Below are 21,766 nucleotides of genomic sequence, written 5' to 3'. Positions count from 1 at the left end.
TAATACTGCCTCCCTATATACAAGAATATAACTACTATAATACCGCTCCCTATGTACAAGAATATAACTACTATAATACTGCCCCTATATACAAGAATATAACTACTATAATACTGCCTCCCTATATACAAGAATATAACTACTATAATACTGCCCCCTATATACAAGAATATAACTACTATAATACTGCTCCTATATACAAGAATATAACTACTATAATACTGCCCCTCTATACAAGAATATAACTACTATAATACTGCTCCTATATACAAGAATAGAACTACTATAATATTGCCCCTATATACAAGACTATAACTACTATAATACTGCTCCTATATACAAGAATATAACTACTATAATATTGCCCCCTACATACAAGAATATAACTACTATAATACTGCTCCTATATACAAGACTATAACTACTATAATACTTCTCCTATATACAAGAATATAACTACTATAATACTGCCCCTATATAAAAGAATATAACTACTATAATACTGCCCCCTATATACAAGAATATAACTACTATAATACTGTCCCCTATATACAAGAATATAACTACTATAATACTGCCCCCTATATACAAGAATATAACTACTATAATACTGTCCCCTATATACAAGAATATAACTACTATAATACTGTCCCCTATATACAAGAATATAACTACTATAACACTGCCATCTATATACAAGAATATAACTACTATAATACTGCCCCCTATATACAAGAATATAACTACTATAATACTGCCCCCTATATACAAGAATATAACTACTATAATACTGCCTCCTATATACAAGAATATAACTACTATAATACTGCCCCCTATATACAAGAATATAACTACTATAATACTGCTCCTATATACAAGAATATAACTACTATAATACTGCCCCTATATACAAGAATATAACTACTATAATACTGCCCTTATATACAAAAATATAACTACTATAATACTGCTCCTATATACAAGACTATAACTACTATAAAATTGCCCCCTATGGACAGATAATAGATTTTTCATATTGGACTGGTTTGTTTAGTGTAATCCTTCTCTTGGAGCTGATGATGTCAGTAAGGTGCTGTAAGAGCTGTATAATAAATGTAACCATTACATTGTGTTATTAAGATGTGACTTGTTGAGCTTCTTGCTTTTGTCTTTTATCTTATTTTCCCAACTTTCTCTCTTGGAGTGAAAACATAATTCAGTAAATCGTGTTAATGTCCGATGATTCTGGGCTCTTGTACAGGAATGATATCCGTTCAGTCCGTCCGGTGCTGGGGAGTATTCATTCTCTCCTCACCTCTGGTTTGGCGGCAGGATACGTGGGATACAGAGGAAACATTGGCCGCATTGTATCGGTTACATGTGAAATGTAATCCATTATTGTTTTCTGCGTCTTATACTGAGATCTAGGGACGAGACTATGAGGGTCACATATGGGTTACATTTTTATGGTCGTTCTCTCATTACTAATATAAAATAACTAGGTCTTCAGCCAAGACCGTTATTAATTTTTTTTTAATATGTATTTGAAGGGTAACTCCACCCAAAATATATAATTCTGCGTCTGTATTATTTTATCCTCAGTTTACCTGGCAGCTGTGTTTAATCTTAATCGGACGCTCATGATGTAACCAACCAGGGGCATAACTATAGGGGGTGCAGAGATTGTGGTCGCACTCAGGCCCTGGAACCTGACCAAAAATTTGATATAAGCAGACTAGTATTATAAAGGACGTGTCTACATCCCCCTCCCATGTCGGCACAGAAGGTCCCAGGGCTGGCTCATTCCCTTCTTCTAAATGTATGGGGGACAGAGTGGTGGTGTGACCCTCATATTAAATGCCCCCTCTCTTGTTGCTAATATTGGCTGCATTATAGAGGTGTAACTTAACGTTACTGGGACCAAATGAAAAATCTGTAAAAGGGACCCCCACCCTACCATGTGCCATTTATAGTATTGGTGTCTTCTTATGTAACATAGGAGCCTTTAAAATCCTTGTCCGTCACCAGGCCCAAGGTGCGACTTCTATAGCTACACCCTGCTGTTTCAGGGAGGGGGCTGGTGCAGATTTTTCACTAGGACCAGGGCCGGCGTCAGCACCCGGCAAACCCGGGCAAGTGGCCGGGTGCTGACACTGCCGTCGTTAAGGCATCGCTGTCCATATATGGACAGTGATGTAAGAAGGAGCGGGTTCCTAGGCAGAGCACTAGCGGCTCTGCTCCAGGACTCCGTCTGTGGGAAAGCCCCTGATATCGCTGTCCATATATGGACGGTGAATATGGACAGCGATGCCGGGACCAGAGGAGTGTCCCAGCCTGGTCGCGCTGGTCCCGCCTCAATTCAGAATTCACTGTGCCGTGAGCAGCTCGGCACAGGCAGGCGCAATGTAGGGAGGTCACTACCTATCGCCTGTCTGCGACGAGTCACTCACAGGACAGTGGAGAGGAGGAGAAGGATCCTCCCCACGTCAGTAGGTAGGTAATTATGTTTGTTTTTTTCTATTAGGTACATATGGGGGCATTATACTGGGTATGGGAGGGGGGTCCTATTGTAGCTGCTGAGGGGGCATTATACTGTATGGTGCAGCTATGGGGGCATTATACTGTATGGTGTAGCTATGAGGGGCATTATACTGTATGGTGCAGCTATGGGGGCATTATACTGTATGGTGTAGCTATGAGGGGCATTATACTGTATGGTGCAGCTTTGGGGGACATTATACGGTATGGGGCATTATACTGTATGGTGCAGCTGTCGCGGGCATTATACTGTGTGGGGCAGCTACAGGGAGCATTATACTGTGGTGGTCAGCTATGGGGGGTATTATACTACATGGGGCAGCTACGGGGAGCATTATACTGTGGTGGTCAGCTATGGGGGGCATTATACTGTGGTGGTCAGCTATGGGGGGCATTATACTGTGTAGGGGGGAGCTATGGGGGCAGCTATAGGGGCATTATACTGTGGGGAGGTAGCTATGGGGCATTATACTGTGTGTACGCAGCTATGGGGGGCATTATATTGTGTGGGGGCAGCTATCGGGGGGTATTATAGTGTGTGGTGCGCAGCTATGGGGAGCATTATACTGGTGGTCAGCTATGGGGGCATTATACTTTGTGAAGGCAGCTATGGGGGACATTATACTGTGTGGAGGCAGCTATGGGGGCATTATACTGTGTGGAGGCAGCTATGGTGGACATTATACTGTGTGGGGACAGCTATGGGTGGCATTATACTGTGTGGTGGATTTATACTGTGGGGGGCAGCTATGGGAAGCATTATACTGTGGTGGTCAGCTACTGGGGTATTATACTGTGTGGGGGCAGCTATGGGAATCATTATACTGTGGTGGTCAGCTACTGGGGTATTATACTGTGTGGGGGCAGCTATGGGAATCATTATACTGTGGTGGTCAGCTATGGGGGGTATTATACGGTGTGGGGGGCAGCTATGGGGGCTCATTATACTGTGGGGGCTGTCGGGCAAGGCAGCTGGGCATAGGTGTGCGCAGGGGTCTGGTGGTGTTGGGTAGGGGGGCCTAAGCTGAATTCTTGCACCAGGGCCCATGAGCCTTTAGCTACGCCGCTCCCAGGCAGAGTGCTAATAGTGCTCTGCCCGGGACTATGGATCTGGCGTTGCCCCTGACAACACTGTCCATATATAGACAGTGACGTCAGGGGCTGTGTGCCAGTACCTGGGAGGAGGGGGCTGTGTGGCACTATCTACAGAGGGTACTAAATTTATTGGGGTACAAACTGGGGGCCTAACTTTTATATGGGGGCATAAACAGGGCCTAACATCTATATGGGGGCACAAAGTGACGATTTTTGGCAATTTACTGCCGCCGTGAGTTTCCCCGCAAAGGGGCCCACTAAGTCTGTGTCGCTCAAGGGCCCACATAAACCTGGAGCCGGCCCTGACTAGGACCCGAACCTTCAAGCTGCACCTCTGTTGAAAAGTGACCTGATGGAAGCCTCTATGCTCCAGTACATGAGCAGCCGGGAAAATTTTGGAATATTTTCTGTTATTATGAAGAAGTTGAAAGAATTTTCATTATTTATTTCATGTTTTGACTGTGATTAGCACCTGTGGCAACATAACCCCCTTGCAAGGTTAGGGCACCATGACAGACTTTACTAGGAGCCCCAGTGGCAGTATTACTTCAAATAATGCAGGAATGATCTTGGTGTTTTTTGCTCTCATAGAGTAACGTCGCCCCCACATGTCACAGCCACGTGAAAAACACATTTTATTAACAAAAACCTCCTGCCATTTATTCACTGCAACAATAGGCAGGACCTATGTCTCTACTCCTCCTGATCCTCCTAGTTCATGAACAGAATCCCAGAGCTACAGTATAGACTGACAGTTATTCAAGCCGAACTCTTCATAACTATGCAGATGTGTAAGCCCTTCAGGACGTGTGGAAAGCTGGGTGACAACCCCTATGAGCACGCTTATGGCTGCTATTGGTGGTTCTGAACTGTGTAGGTGACCCAGATAATGGCTGATAATTCTTCAGGTATAAGGCCTGAGTAGAGCTCTGCGGATGATTCTGCTCTCTGTAAAACAAGGTCAGTTTGCATGTTGTGCTGTTCTACTTTCAGGAGCCGCTGGTATTGGAGGGTCAGTCTGGATGGGCAGAGCTGCACTTGTCAGAAATGTTTCATGCTTGAAATGTCTCACATTCCTCCAGCAAAACTGCCTGATAAGTGGAGGCTTCCAAGTGTAGAGGGCAGACACTTCCCGGGGTGCCAGGGCACAGCAGAGCCATACTTGGCCATTCTCCGCTCCTAACCCAAGATCCATCTCCTGGCATTGGTCTAAAGATAGTTCCATCGTTCTGGTGACATTGTAACTTCTCTACAAGTTTGATCAATATTGATACATTGTTATCAGTTCACTACAAGGCAGCAGAATTCCACAAAACGTGATACTTTGTATCAAGTAACTAGAAGCCTGTGGCGTGCTGCAAACCCAGATACAAGTGCGCTATAAGATGGCGGGACCTAAAATATGACCCAATGGATTATAAGCATCGTACAATGCTTTACCTTCAACTGGGAACCGCCAAAGTGGCTCATCGTGTAAGGGCCTGACCCTGGATGCATGGAGTTTTGTGAGTATTTGCATATGAAGAATTAATATGATTATATGTGTTGTTTTGTACTTGTAGTGTACTTGCGCTTCTTCTCCATTGTCTCCTATGGAGGATGGAAGTTTTGTACTTTGTAGTGTACTTGCGCTTCTTCGTAGTCTCCTATGGAGGATGGGAGTTTTGTACTTTGTAGTGTACTTGCGCTTCTTCGTAGTCTCCTATGGAGGATGGGAGTTTTGTACTTGCGCTTCTTCATTGTCTCCTATGGAGGATGGGAGGTTTGTACTTTGTATTATACTTGCGCTTCTTCATAGTCTCCTATGGAGGATGGGAGTTTTGTACTTGCGCTTCTTCATTGTCTCCTATGGAGGATGGGAGGTTTGTACTTTGTATTATACTTGCGCTTCTTCATAGTCTCCTATGGAGGATGGGAGTTTTGTACTTGCGCTTCTTCATTGTCTCCCATGGAGGATGGGAGTTCTGTACTTTCAGTATACTTGCATTTTTTCTTCGTTGTCCCCTATGGAGGATGGGGGTAACTTGATGCATAACATTTACTAGCAGGTCCATAGAGAACCTCATCATTGCTCACAGGAGGGTGAGCGCTCATATGTTGGGTGTTGTCGTCTCCAGGATTAATTCACAGATTATCTAAGCAGCGGTAGGTCATGAGTGGTCAGCGGTGATGTGAGGTCATTCTGATAGCCACACTAACCTGTCAGATGGGGTCTTGGGGGAAACTCTGTGGATTCTTGACATTGTTGTGAAATTTATGGATGTAAGGGGGGGGGGGCTTTAGGATTTGTACTTAGGATGTTATATAGGACAGTAATGGTTCTGTAATGGAGAGCAATGCAAATAGAACAAAGAGGAATTGATAAATATTTCCTGGCTGTTTGTTGGGGTGTCGGATTAGGAAGTAGTTGTGACCCTATTGTACCTGCTTTTTTAGAGACACTACCCCCCCTCTCCCTTCTCCGCCCAGAATATCGCTGCCTTCCGCCTTGAGAAATACATTTACAGGGGGGCTGAATTATGAGTTGCCTTCATTTCGTAACCTCTACCGCCCATTTCCACTGCCCCTGTCTAGTCTAAATTTCCTCCCTGACAACATGTCCCATATGCATATTTTGACACTAGTTGTGGTATTATTTAGGCACTGTATAATGCTATTATTTGCACACTAAAAAGCTCTTTTATTTAGTCCCTGTAAGGGACTGTTAAGTGTTTGCTGTATCGCACTGTAATTTGAGCATATGATGGCCTTTTTACTCGATCTCTGTATGGGACTATTATGGTTTAATGTTATAGTACTGTTATGTTTTCACCCTACTCTTACGTGGGCAATGTATGGCACTATTCCATGGGCAATGTATGGCACTATTACATGGGCAATGTATGGCACTATTACATGAGCACTGTAGAGCGCTTTTACATGGGCACTGTAGAGCACCATTACATGGGCACTGTGGAGCACTATGACATTGGCAATGTAGAGCACTATTACATGGGCACTGGAGTGCTATAATATGGGCACTGTGGAGCACTATTACATGGGCACTGTATAGCACTATTACATGAGCACTGTAGAGCGCTTTTACATGGGCACTGTAGAGCACTATTACATGGGCACTGTGGAGCACTATGACATGGGCAATATAGAGCACTATTACATGGGCACTGTAGAGCACTATGACATGGGCACTGTGGAGCACTATGACATGGGCACTGTGGAGCACTATACATGGGCACTGTAGAGCACTATTACATGGGCACTGTAGAGTACTATTACATGGGCACTGTAGAGCACTATTACATGGGCACTGTAGAGCACTATTACATGGGCACTGTAGAGCGCTTTTACATGGGCACTGTAGAGCGCTTTTACATGGGCACTGTGGAGCACTATGACATGGGCAATGTAGAGCACTATTACATGGCCACTGTAGAGCACTATTACATGGGCACTGTAGAGCGCTATGACATGGGCACTGTGGAGCGCTATGACATGGGCTCTGTAGCTGTGGCATACCTGGCCCACGCCTGTGTTACATATAGGACAATGGACTCCTGAGAACTGACCACTAGACCGGCAGAGGGACCCCCGGTGATCCGCTCCTGTACGGAGCCCCTTTAATCCTGACTGGGTTGCGCCGCCCGGTGGTGTCCATGGATCCTTGTGATTTATAGACGCTGTATTTGTTTTGTCTGTGATCCATTTCATTTGCAGGAATTTCTGTGTTTGCTCTGAGACGACGTATCCCAGAGAAATAAGTACAAGGAATCCGGAGGCACAATCAGAAAATATTATTATTCTCTTCGCCTGATTCCTGTAGATTATAATTTAATAATATTTCCTGCCAAATCTAAACAGACAGATCAAGTATTCGGGATCAAAGCAAGTGAGGTATGAACTGAGGTCACAGTGTCCTGCTGATAGGACTCGTGACGAATCTCTGACATTTCACATCATTTTAAAGACCAATGTCACCCCAAAAATCCATAACGTGATCCCAAATGTAAGTTCTTTGAGTCGCCGTCTTGTATAAAGTCTCCTCCATGGTAACAGATCGTAGATGGCAACACTAATGGCAGCCCGCACAGTGTCCATAGGGTTCCCCCTCATCTTCCCATAGACCCTGACATAAAAATACACAATAATAGACAGTTCTTAACATTACAGCTTTATTGTACTGCCCTACCTGTGTCAGTCTTCACTGTCTCCCTGGCATTGTATTCATGAACCAGGTGGATCAGGATAAATTGAGATCTAGATCCCATCAGATCTAGTGGAAGACACATAATAGAGAGACCACGTTAAATAAATAGAATAATACATTTCAATATATGGCGCTCATTGAGTAGCTCTTTAACCCATTAATCATAAGACTAATTGAAGAAAACCGTCGTTATGTCTTGGGTGAAGGTCTGTGGATTTCTGGTATAATGCAGAGGATCCCTGTGTTATATTGTATATATAATGTGAATCTGCTAGAGGGCTTAATATAGAGTCTGGAGAACGTCAGCCCCAAACTCAAATTCAGCACAATCCGACATCTTCCATGTCTCCCGGGCTCCTGGAAGTCTTCATGATACAAATGTGTCTGGCAGAGGATCTCCATGTGCTGTGTTCTCCGACCTTGTATGTAACTGTTACAATCAGCCGTTACAATGTATCAGTCTTTGACTTGTTTATAGCTTTAATTTCTGACAACTTCTGAATATCATAGAAACGTGTCACAAGTCGTTCTCTATGGTCAAGGGCGTATATTCTATAGTCGCAGTCCATACTGCTCCTTAGAGAGAGGGGGCCCAGCCCTGATTGGTTCCATCACAATTGCTAATGGGCAGCAAGAACCTGTGCAGGACACCCGCCCCCAGAGGAACTCCATTGTTAGCAGGGGGTGGGAAATTGGGCAAAGAGTCTTGGAAAGGGGTTGGAGGGGAAATAAACAGGGAACCAAGTTGATCGTAATATGGGGGCCCCCTTTCTTCTTTGTACACCACTGTCTGGGGAGTATTGGGCGCTAGGTACGGCCTGTCTGTCTCCTGAATTAAAGCAAAAGGGACAATCCATCGCTTCCTCCCATGTAGCTAAGTAACCATTTGCCTTTCAGGAGTCTGGGAAAGCTGGGTGACAAGTCCGTGGAATGTCATCCAGCTTCTAAAATAACAGTGGGGTCTTACATTTTTGTTAGATGGTAAAAATAATTAAAGGGGTTGTCTGCGATAGAAAACCCGTCTTCATACACACTATTAGTGACTTGTGAGATAATAGAGGGGCAGGGGGTCTTCTGTTCAGGGTCTTCATCTCTCGGTCAGAGTGGAGAGCGGTTACAAAGAGCATCTCTGTCTCTCTCTATCTTGAGGACCTGACCTGACCTGTTCTGTCCTGTATTACACAGATAACACATGGATATGAGTGGACACTGTGTAATGCTTCATTTCTCCTCTGGTGGCGCTGCAGGGAAACTGAACCCTTGCTGCCAGGTTTCCCCACAGATCACAGCTGATCGCTGAGGGTCCAAGCAGGTGGAAACTCTGTGATCAGCTTATTGTCAGGGATGTAATTTCACCTTATGACACAGTCCTTCTAGTAATATGTGATGTATTTATCTGGGACCCATTCTCCACGGCTGCCATTGATGAACCCCATATCTGTATATTGCTGCAAGAAGCGTCCGTGCTTCCTTATACCTGACGGCTGTAATCATACAATAAAGTTGAGGACACGACCTCTGCTCTATCTGCCTGGCCGAGGCCACCGAGGTGGATAACAAATGTCCCCCTCCTGCGTCTGCACATCTCGCAGCCACAACATGAGCACTTGTATTTAGGCGGCTCAGAGAATTTGGAAGGTCTCTGTACCTTGAGGACACAATGTTCTCTGCAGGTTGTGAGCTTATTTAGAAAGCCCTGGAATAACAGCGGTGGATATTACAAGGACGCGCGGCGTGAAGCCTCTGCTGTTTGTCAGTCTGGGGTGGAGGAGACTTCTTCATATAGATCCTGTATTTAGTGATGGGAGACATTTAATTTCCTGTTCCCTTGTTAATAAGTGTCCTGCAGGCGCCTCACAGTGTAGAGCAAGGGGATTACTGTACATATGAGGAGTATATATACATAAATATAGACCGATCAATAGAGATAGATACTCGTCCTCAATCAATTAGAAGATCATCAAAAAGTTTAATTTATTTCAGTAATTCAATTCAAAAAGTGTCTCTCACATATTCGATAGATTCATTACACACGGAGGGATCTATTTCCAGCAGTTCTTTCTTTTAATGTTGATGATTGTGGGAACAGTTAATGAAAACCCAAAATTTAGTGTCTCAGAAAATGAGAATATTGGGTAAAAGTTGCAGATTGTCGCCTCCTGGTGTGACCCTATAATCAGCGAATCAGCACAAACACCTGCAAAGGTTTCCTAAGTCTTTACAATGACGGGTCTGCTGCTCGGTGTCCACAGTCCTGGTATCAAATGAAAGTAAATTTTGCATTTCATTTGGAAATCTCAGTCCCGGAGTCTGGAGGAAGAGTGGAGAGGCGTCAGTCCATGTGTCCTGCGCTCCAGTGTGAAGTTTCTGCAGTCAGTGATGGTTTGGGGGCCGTGTCATCTGCTGGTGTTGGTCACTGTGTTATATCAGGTCCAGAGTCAGCGCAGCGTCTAGCAGGACATTTCCCGGCACTTCATGCTTCCCTCTGCTTACAGCTTTATGGGGACGCTGATTTCATTTTCCAGCAGGACTTGGCACCTGCCCACACTGCCAAAAGTGCCAACACCTGGTGTAATAACCACAGTATCACTGCGCCTGATTGGCCAGCAAACTCGCCCGACCTAAACCCCATAAAGAATCTATAGGGTATCGTCAAGAGGAAGATGAGAGACACCAGACCCAAAAATGCAGACGAGCTGAAGGCCGATATCAAAGCAACCTGGGCTTCCATAACACCTCAGCAGTGCCACAGGTTGATCGCCTCCATGCCACACCGCATTGATCACACCTCAGCAGTGCCACAGGCTGATCACCTCCATGCCACACCGCATTGATCACACCTCAGCAGTGCCACAGGCTGATCACCTCCATGCCACACCGCATTGATAACACCTCAGCAGTGCCACAGGCTGATCACCTCCATGCCACGCTACATTAATAACACCTCAGCAGTGCCACAGGCTGATCGCCCCCATGCCAAGCCGCATTGATAACACCTCCGCAGTGCCACAGGCTGATGGCCTCCATGCCACGCTACATTAATAATACCTCAGCAGTGCCACAGGCTGATCGCCCCCATGCCACGCCGCATTGATGCAGTAATTCATGCAGAGTCGGAGCCCCGACCAAGTACTGAGGGCAGATACTGGACAGACTTTTCAGTAGGACGACATTTCGGTATTAAAAATCATTTTTTAAATTGGGCTTATACAATATTCTAATTTTCTGTGACACTAAATTTTGGGTTTTCATTAACTTTTACCATAATCATCAACATTAAAAGAGAAAAAAGCTGGAAATAGATCCCTCTGTGCGTAATGAATCTATATAATATGAGACACTTTTTGAATTGAATTACTGAAATAAATTAACTTTTTGATGATATTCTAATTTACTGAGGACGAGTGTGTGTGTGTGTGTGTGTGTGTGTGTGTGTATGTGTGTGTGTGTGTGTGTATATGTATGTGTGTGTATATATATATATATATATATAATTCACTGAGAAGGACTACTAGATAGATAGATCGATGTGCAGGTTTATGACTATACTGGTGGAACTGTCGAATGCAGAGGGAAAAAAATGGTGGTCCGCTAAAAAAATCCACATTAGCCAATCACAGTTACCCCCAAAATTGGTAACGCACAGTTGTCAGATGGTGCCCATAGAGAAAAGACTGGTGCGTCGTCCTGTCATATTAGTAATAGTCTCCTATCCTATATACACATGAACCTCATTCAACCGAAAGCCAAAATACAATGTCCAAAAAAGTTAAATAAAAGGAGAAGTTTTGTGTTTGCCCGAGAATAAATCTTCTGATGTTCCTTTTCTGTCTTGTGAAACCCTGAGAGCGGAGGGTGAAAACAGAAGTCGCTGTCTGTGCCGTGTTCTGTTTTCGCAAGGAGTGTCTAATTGTGGTTTGGAACGCCTGGCGCGGGAGGCGTCCTACATGAGTGAACTCTGGTTTTGTATTTTATTTTTTTACCAGACGTTCTTCCAAAACCAGTAACATTTCCCCACATCACAGGGGCCGCTATAATGGACCCTATAATAAGGCAGGTGCTCCTGTTACTCCGCTGCCTCCTTATATCACCAGCATTACCGCTGCCATGCCAGGATACCACCCACCCAGACTCCTGAATGGCATACATCCCCTCTTATCATATAGCTGCATAACAAGGCACATTTGCCGTTCTGGAGTTTGGTAAAGATGAGTTAAAACCCCTGAAACTCCAGAAACCGATATAACGAAGACCTTTCTGAAATAAAGTTTTATTAACTCCACTTAAAACCTTTTTTTATTTTATCGAAGGCGGATATGTTCTTTTTATTTTCTTGAAAGCTGGAGACTAAGTCTTAAGTGTTTTAGTGCTTGTAGAGAAGCCTTTGTTGTACGTCCAGCAGTTGAGCTCCCGGTAGTGCGACTAGCTTTGGCTGTTAATATTAGGGGAGGATTTCTTAATCCGCAGTCAGACCCAAATAACTTTGTTCCTGCCTGGGAAGTCTAATACTTTTGCTCTGTGGGGTAACCAAGATTTTTATCCTAATTTGGTTTCCTCCCTATGTTTTCTCAGTCCGCTCCTTTAGGCTGGGTTCACACGACCTATTTTCAGACGTAAACGAGGCGTATTATGCCTCGTTTTACGTCTCAAAATAGGGCTACAATACGTCTGCAAACATCTGCCCATTCATTTGAATGGGTTTGCCGACGTACTGTGCAGACAACCTGTAATTTACGCGTCGTCGTTTGACAGCTGTCAAACGACGACGCGTAAATTGACTGCCTCGGCAAAGAAGTGCAGGGCACTTCTTTGCAACGTAATTTGAGCCGTTCTTCATTGAACTCAATGAAGAGCAGCTCAAGATATACGAGCGTCACAGACGCCTCGTATATTACGAGGAGGAGCATTTACGGCTGAAACGACGCAGCTGTTTTCTTCTGAAAACAGTCTGTCATTTCAGCCGTAAATGCCTGCTATCGTGTGAACATACCCTTACTGTTTTCTGGTGGATCTGCACTATAATTTATAGATCATCGTCATAAAATGTAACAGACTCATATCTATCCTATCTATCTATCTATCTATCTATCTATCTCTCTCATATCTATCTATCTCTCTCATATCTATCTATCTATCTATCTATCTATCTCATATCTATCTCATATCTATCTATCTATCTATCTATCTATCTATCTATCTATCTATCTCATATCTATCTATCTATCTATCTATCTATCTATCTATCTATCTATCTATCTATCACACAAGAAAATGGCGACCGCACACTGCAAACACGAATGCCACCTAATCCACTAAATATAAATAAATATTCATTACTGCTAAATCTACTTACAATAGGGAGGTTCTTAGCGCACGTTTTGATCGAATTGTGTGAGCCCACCTGCCACGACAAGGCGATCTATCTATCTATCTATCTATCTATCTATCTATCTATCTATCTATCTATCTATCACACTGCAAGCACCAATGCCACCTAAACCACTAAATATAAATGAATATGCATTACTGCTGAATCTACATACAAATAATGAGTTTCTTAGTGCACATAGTGGTCAAATTGTGTGAGCCCACCTGCCACGACAAGGCGTCCTCAATAACGTGGGAACCTACGTTGCGCATACACCCAGAACAGGGACTAAGGCCGGATTCACACGAGCATGCTCAGTCCGTATGTCGGCAGCATTTCCCAGACCGAACACACTGCAGGGAGCCGGGCTCCTAACATCATAGTTATGTACGACGCTAGGAGTCCCTGCCTCGCTGCAGGACAACTGTCCCGTACTGTAATCATGTTTTCAGTACGGTACAGTAGTTCCGCGGGGAGGCAGGGACACCTAGCGTCATAGATCAATATGATGATAGGAGCCCGGCTCCCTGCAGTGTGTTCGGTCTGGGAAATACCGCCGACATACGGACTGAGCATGCTCGTGTGAATCCGGCCTTAGCCTACATATATCTGGGGATGGTAGGAACCAGCATTTAACTAAAATCACACAGGGCAGAATGGGATGAGTGCAAGATCAAAAAATCTATCTATCCAATTGTCTGTTGGTCTGTCTGTCTCTTTCTCCATCTGTCTATCTACTCTCACTCTCTTTCATATAAAGATTGAGAACTTGAATCCTGGAAGTTTCTTTACTGTTTATATAATATTCACCTTTAAAGTGAATTTACACCTTTTACCATGATGTAGTTTTTAAGTCCAAAAATCTGTGCTGATTAATTCCTTTAAATATCTTCATAGATTTTGGAGCTGTTTCTCTGATCTAGAGCTCCAAATCCCCTGCATAGACACAGATTTAAAATCCAACATACTGTCCACCTGCAGTCACCACTAGAGGGAGCTCAGGAGCTTGCTGTATACTGTTAATACATTGAACTCAATAAGAAACCTGTATGCAGTTTGCTCCTGAGCTCCCCTAGAGGTGGCTGCAGGCAGACAGAAATTAATTATTTAACTCTATGACTATGCAGGATATTTGGAGCTCTGTATTCGAAAGCTATGATTGGTATAAAATTATATTAAAGGGGTTTTATGTAAAAAAATAGCTCAATAACAACTTTCTAATGTACTGTGTGTTTTGATGCCTCACCTTTTTCAAGGTATTTGTTTGTTGTCAGTGAATATGAACACTTTTTTTTACATTCAGAGACAGCAAACCCATATCTAGTTCATACATTGTATGCAGTTTAGATGCCTTGTGAGCTAAATAGCTTGGACTCTAGAGTCTAGACTGATACATTGTAGCAAACTACCAGAGATTTATTTACACAGCTGCTACTGATGTATTTAGCTCACAGGGCATTGCCTTGACAAATATATCCACTTCCCAGCTAAGAACAGGACTAGCTATGTACCGCTTTGCTGTCCCTGAATGTAAACTGGAGTGTTTTCATTCACTGACAGCAAGCAAAGTTCTTTGAAACCGTGAGGAATTCTATCACAAAGTTGATCCGAAAGTTGTAGAACTTTTCATTTATGCAGTGATTTAACCTTTACATCAAACCTGAATATAATGTCAGCGCTGCGGACTCCTTACATAATGTGATCTTCCTCTTCGCAGGTGTTACAATCCAGACCGGACCGAGACATTTCCCACCTTATGTCCCACAGACCCGACTGCTGACCGCTTGAATGATGGGGGAGAACGATGACGACAAGCAGGGCCAAGCCGGACAGCTCTTTGAAAACTTTATCCAGGCCACGACGTGTAAGGGAACCCTGCAGGCCTTTAACATCCTTACCCGGCAGCTTGACCTCGATCCCAAGGACTATCGACACTTCTACAGCAAGCTCAAGTCCAAGGTCACCAGCTGGAAAGCCAAAGCCTTATGGAATAAGCTGGATAAACGGTACAGCCAGAAGGAATACAAGAAAGGGAAAGCGTGTGTGGGGACGAAGGTAAGAGAACTGGGATAACGCAGCTAATCATGTGTGTGTGTATATATATATATATATATATATATCCTTTAATGGGGGCGCACGGACCATAAGATGAGCCCATGTCGCTGCTATGGGGCCTCTGCAGAGAGAGGGGCCCCCTTAGTGGTCTGAGCCTCCAGGACTAGTAAGTACGGAAGGGGGAACTGACCTTCTCTTCTATCCCATAATGGGGGTTGTAGTGGCAGGTTGGGGGTTTGGTTTAACTTTACGGAGCGTGTGGCCCCCAGTTTAATTTGATGGATTCCACTATTAATAGCCCGACTTCCGTGAAGATTAGTAACATTGTTGTCAGTCGGATGTTGCAGTTTGCACTGAGCGTGTGTCGCAGAAGCCACACGAGCGTCAGCTCTGAGGGCACTGCCAGCTACCACCGCTCTGGCTCCTGGTGAGGATCCCTGGATATCGGCCTCGTCTGCTCGTGGATTAAACACTTGACTTGAAAGCTTTTGGTTCCAGCTCCTCGGTCGCTCGGTACATGATATGTGGACACTTGTGTCACTGCGTGCGGCGAAGACTTTATAGTAGGATTAAAATCTTCCTGCTTTGTTGTTATGAATTGAAAGCGTGCCAGGCCCTAAAGTAACTGTTTTAAAGGGACCCAGCACAAATTTTTCCACTTTGTTTGCACTTAATGTAAATGTGCGTAAGGTGTCTGCTTGCTGGCAGTGAATGGAGACATTCCCTTTTACAGCCAGAGGATGAATAGCCATTCTGGCCTAATATTTATTACAGCTGAGGGTTTGTTATCCAGTCTAGACAATGGGTACATCAGCAGCACAAATCTCTCCTGTAATGATAGTTGCTACTATGTATCAGTGCAGGTGAAATGTAACAGTCTGAAGTCCGGTTTAGCTCACAGAGGATTGTCTAGATCCTAGGTTTTTAACCTGTGGTACATGTACCCCCAGAGGTGTGTTCCAATCTTTTAGGGGTACTCCCACTGTGCTCAGGCTGTACTATAATGAGACACTTAGTTAACCATAACCTTGGGGGTAAATTATTTGAGTAGGGGGTACTTGACTTAGATACATTAAGAATCATTGGTCTAGACTGGATACAATTGTAGTAAACTTACTGGATTTAGACCTGTTTTCAACCATTGAATGTAAGCAATAATGTTTCCATTCACTGACAGCAAGCCAACATTTTGATAATGGTGAGGAATTGAAATACAAAGTTTATTAGAAAGTTGCAGAGCTGTTCATTATGCAAGGATCTAGAACAGTGGGAAAAGTGTTCACTGCGGCGGACCCCCTCCCCCCATCCTGATGTTTGTAGCTGGAGAGTTTTAGGGTTCACGATTTTTTTTTTCTGTTAATGCTTTGACAAGGTGCCAAATTGTGCCAGTGGATGCCCACAGCTTATGCCATCCCTTGTGTACACGGAGACTTCTATGGATTTCTCAGACAATGTTCTCATTGTGGAGGCTCATGTTCTGGGGACCCCTCTCTATTGGTCTAATCATGAGGACATTTCAAAATCATGTTGTGGAGTTATAGCCAACCTTCTCTCACCCGCTACCCTACCCTTGTATCTAAATACCCTGGCCAAGGATGAATCGCATGCTGGGGCCAAGCACCCGGGACAAATGTCCTGCCAACCCCCCCTGACTATACTCCATCGCACCCACTGAAAGGTTGTACCATAGAACAGACCCAGTGTCTGTCAGTCATCAGGTGATGGTCCGCACGGTGCAAGAGACGTCAGTCAGTGAATAGATGCATCCTGGAATGCCATTGATTCCGAGAATGTTTGTAAATTTCACAAAATTTTTCGAATTTCTCTCCGAAGTTATACATTAATTTTTGGCCCGTGAGTCACCAACACCCCGACCTGCGTTCTCCGTGACCGCCGCCTGTAAGGGTCTATCCTTTAGAAGTTTTATTCAGGGGGATCGGCCCGTACTCGTCTGCAATGGACGGTGCGTCACTTATTACCAGGACTCATCACCTCGTAGTCACTTTATCAAGTGGAGTGAAGGGTTTACTCTGTGTCTTCTCTAAAGAACATTCTTCAACCTCAACGTAATCCCCGTAAACCAAACTTCCTCTTTCTCGGGACGAGCGCTTGTCAAAGACGAAGAAAAGGAGAAGCTTGGAGATAAAACATTTTAAATACAGTTGTCGCCGGATGGTGGGAAAGTGGAGAGAGACTCAACGTCCGATATCTAATTCACACACTGCTGCCCCTCCCCCGACACCTCCACCTTCCTCAGCGACAGCCAGGGGGACTGCAAAAAGCGACCTTCCCCTCTGGTTGTCACATACCCATCCCCCACACAGACTGTGTTGTCCTGGTTGGGACTCATCAGTGCCGGACAGGATTTACTCTTCATAGATTTGCCAAGATCAGATTTATAGTTGTGGATAGTTTATACTTCACTATCTGAACCGCAACGCGGGTCACATCATGCCCCACAAATACTGTTTTATAATTGCAGTGCCCCCTGCAGACATCCACTGCTCTGTTGGTTGTCACTTCCCTTCTCAGAGTTCCCCAGCATAAGATCCTCCTAGATTTGGAGCTCTATCGAAAAGTGTTAGGGTCCCGAATTTCTGAACTATGGAAAGTACAAAGTTTCGATGTCCGATGTGGGTGCTCCAGATTTCTGCTGCCTTTGTTTTCTAGGACAGGAAGTAGCTGTCTGACATCTACTATTGTCAGCCATATCAGCTGTCATGGGGCCAATGTCTCTGTCACCCGGTCGCCCAGCAGCTCCTCCTCCTCCTCCCCTCTCTCAGATCTCCTTGGCAGTTAGTCTCATCCAGAGAACCCTCCCTCTCTTATTCCTCTCACTAGGCAGAGATATACTTGACTGAATCTGCACCCGCCATCCTACTGAAATAAAAAAATAGGCGCCCCCCTCCACTAGAATTTTCATGTAGCCCCATAATAGACAGTAACTGCCTCGTACGTGCCAGCCAGAGCCTGCTTTAGCTTAAGCCGCTGTCTCCATGGCTGCCGACTATAGTGTCCCCACAAATGTCAACAACAGGGTCCCCCATAAGTTCCTTTATAAATGCCCCTTAACAGTAGGAACGTCTTCCACGTTCACGGAGAAAGAAAACACAGGTTCCTAGGTGCCTTTTTGACCTGTCCATGTCCCAGTCCGACCAATCACCTTGCCCCATTGGCATACATTGAAGATAGGGGTCCCCATTATGGTGCCAGATATGCTATCCAGGATAAAAAAGCCTAGTCGCCCATACCATGACCCGAGGGCCAGTTTCTCGCCCCCTTGTTGACTAAGAATGCAGTTCCTCTGGAGAGGGGAGTCCGTCATCCAGTAGAAAAGGTAATGGGACCAACCAGGTCTCTACCCCCCCCCCTCTCTCCAAGAGCCCCAAAGATGCCACATGGTCTGCCTCTATGATACGTGCACCCATTATCCGCCATTCCCTCTCCATTGATCCCTTTGTCTTCGGTTCTTTTTTCCCACACTTCGTACTCGGTGACCATTTACACCCCTTATTACTTTTCTCACAGACCCCAAAATTCATCAGCCTAAAAACTTCAGGAATGTTTGTAGAGCCGAACCCTACAATTCCTCCATATATTCATATTCAGATCGCATATAAAAGGGGGCGCGTGGGGTGAGGGTCACGACTCAATGACAACACTGGAGCTTTTGTGTTTCTTGGAGACAGAACAAACTTCTGGAATTAATATTCCATGAGAGAAACAATGTTCCTGTGAAATCTCCCGAGCAGATCTAAGAACGCCTCCAGCTAATTCCCTCAGATTATCGACAAGGACACGAGCCACCGGTTCAAGCCCAGAAAAACTCGCCGCGCCCCCGATCCCATTGACATTCACGTAGCCGGAGCAGAACAATACAAATATTGTCCAGCTCTCCGGATCCTCAAAGGATTGGATTGATTCAATCAAAAATATTATTATGCGTCTCATTCAATTTGAGCTCTGATGAAACAAAGAGGCTCCTGTCCCGTAATCCCCGATGTCAGCGCAAAATAATTGGATCTGATACGTTGGTTTATTACACGCAAATAGGATTTTTTTTGCGTTCGCAGCGGATGGTCAGATTCTCCCAGAAATAGTCCTCCTTTGGCTGTTCATTTTACAGGGACTGTGTTGTCCTTGTTGGGGCTCATCAGTGCAGGGCAGAAGTTATTAAAGGGCCAGTCCACCTAATGTGACATTTTATACTTCACAATATGGACTACAAGACCAGTCCTATATATCATGCCTACTCCTGCTGGACCAACGGCCGGATAACTGAATAGGGGACATTGACTGTTCTGTGGGGTTGTCCCTTCCCCCTCACAATAGATGCAATTGGGGAGGTAATTTTTTTAAGCTAACCCATCAAGCGTTATAATTAGAAACATTTAAGACCAGATAAACAAATATGGGGTGGTATAATCGGGCATGGAAGGTGGCATATAAGCAAGTCAATGGCGGCACCATTGTTACATCTATTAGGATTGTAGGGGTCATAGGCCCTGGTGCCCTCAGGGGCCCGACAACCCACAGCAGTATGGGGAATGTATCACTGTATAACTATGCAGATTTCACATTCATGGGTCAGAGAAAGCTGGATGATAACCCCTGACGCCACGGCTTATGGTGTCCATATTGTAGAGGGCGACTAAAGGACAATATAGACTTTTTTTTCTCATATATACTCCGCTGGTGAGAGGTCGGGCGAGGATGTAGGTTATTGAGCTCCAGCACTTCCTCTGTTACATATAATCTAATTAAGACGTAATTTTTGCATGTGAGGAGCAATCGCCGATCTATTCCCAGGTTCAGTCATTTTAAACGATCGAATTTATATTTCTGGAATGAAGATTGATGTCTGGCCTCGGTGCGGAGATGTCACAAGACCACACAGAAAAACGCCAGACGTTACAGGAGCAGCACAGAATCTACGCTGGTTTGCTGGGGATTTAAGCAGCTGCTGATCATTTGTTGTTGAATTATTCAGAAGCTTTATATTTCAGTCCCTGGAAATGTGAGCCAAGATCTCTGCTGCCTGTGATACCCGATGCAAAGTGGCAGAATTGAGGCTCGTCATAGAACACGAATCAAATAAGCTGCTGCCATCTGGGTATAAAATGCCAGAAATTATAGGACGATATACATTGTTATTCATAGAGGCAGTATTATAGTAGTTATATTCTTGTATATAGGGGAGCAGTATTATAGTAGTTATAGTCTTGTATATAGGGAGCAGTATTATAGTAGTTATATTCTTGTATATAGGAGGCAGTATTATAGTAATTATATTCTTGTATATAGGGGCAGTATTATAGTAGTTATATTCTTGTATATAGGGGGCAGTGTTATATAGTAGTTATATTCTTGTATATAGGGGCAGTATAATAGTAGTTATATTCTTGTATATAGGGGGCAGTATTATAGTAGTTATATTCTTGTATATAGGAGCAGTATTATAGTAGTTATATTCTTGTACATAGGGGGCAGTATTATAGTAGTTATATTCTTGTACATAGGGGGCAGTATTATAGTAGTTATATTCTTGTATATAGGGGGCAGTATTATAGTAGTTATATTCTTGTATATAGGGGGCAGTATTATAGTAGTTATATTCTTGTATATAGGGGGCAGTATTATAGTAGTTATATTCTTGTATATAGGGAGCAGTATTATAGTAGTTATATTCTTGTATATAGGGGGGCAGTATTATAGTAGTTATATTCTTGTATATAGGGGGCAGTATTATTAGTAGTTATATTCTAGTATATAGGGAGCAGTATTATAGTAGTTATATTCTTGTATATAGGGAGCAGTATTATAGTAGTTATATTCTTGTATATAGGGAGCAGTATTATAGTAGTTATATTCTTGTATATAGGAGCAGTATTATAGTAGTTATATTCTTGTATATAGGGGCAGTATTATAGTAGTTATATTCTTGTATATAGGAGCAGTATTATAGTGGTTATATTCTTGTATATAGGGGCAGTATTATAGCAGTTATATTCTTGTATATAGGAGGCAGTATTATAGCAGTTATATTCTTGTATATAGGAGGCAGTATTATAGTAGTTATATTCTTGTATATAGGGGGCAGTATTATAGTAGTTATATTCTTGTATATAGGAGCAGTATTATAGTAGTTATAGTCTTGTATATAGGGGAGCAGTATTATAGTAGTTATATTCTTGTATATAGGGGAGCAGTATTATAGTAGTTATATTCTTGTATATAGGGGAGCAGTATTATAGTAGTTATATTCTTGTATATAGGGGGCAGTATTATAGTAGTTATATTCTTGTATATAGGGGACAGTATTATAGTAGTTATATTCTTGTATATAGGGGCAGTATTATAGTAGTTATATCCTTGTATATAGGGGCAGTAGTATAGTAGTTATATTCTTGTATATAGGGGCAGTAGTATAGTAGTTATATTCTTGTATATAGGGGCAGTATTATAGTAGTTATATCCTTGTATATAGGGGCAGTATTATAGTAGTT

At 43.6% G+C, this 21,766-nt stretch overlaps 1 protein-coding gene across 8 annotated transcripts in view; it reads left to right on the top strand.

The window, feature by feature from the left end:
• Window positions 1–21,766, top strand: part of MICAL2 (microtubule associated monooxygenase, calponin and LIM domain containing 2) — a 218,428-nt gene that overhangs the window by 44,593 nt on the left and 152,069 nt on the right. For 4 of the 8 annotated variants that reach the window (XM_075838150.1, XM_075838144.1, XM_075838145.1 and 1 more), the window contains exon 2: window positions 14,923–15,260. In XM_075838150.1, the coding sequence (XP_075694265.1) occupies window positions 14,994–15,260 (267 nt within the window). In that variant the 5' untranslated portion in view covers window positions 14,923–14,993. Of the gene's footprint in view, window positions 1–4,794; window positions 5,139–14,922; window positions 15,261–21,766 lie in introns of those variants that run through there. The other 4 variants (XM_075838143.1, XM_075838147.1, XM_075838149.1 and 1 more) reach the window with 4 other exon arrangements.

The sequence above is a fragment of the Rhinoderma darwinii genome, chromosome 9, assembly GCF_050947455.1.
Source record: "Rhinoderma darwinii isolate aRhiDar2 chromosome 9, aRhiDar2.hap1, whole genome shotgun sequence".
NCBI lineage: Eukaryota > Metazoa > Chordata > Amphibia > Anura > Rhinodermatidae > Rhinoderma > Rhinoderma darwinii.
This window is presented reverse-complemented; position numbering and strand designations above follow the sequence as displayed.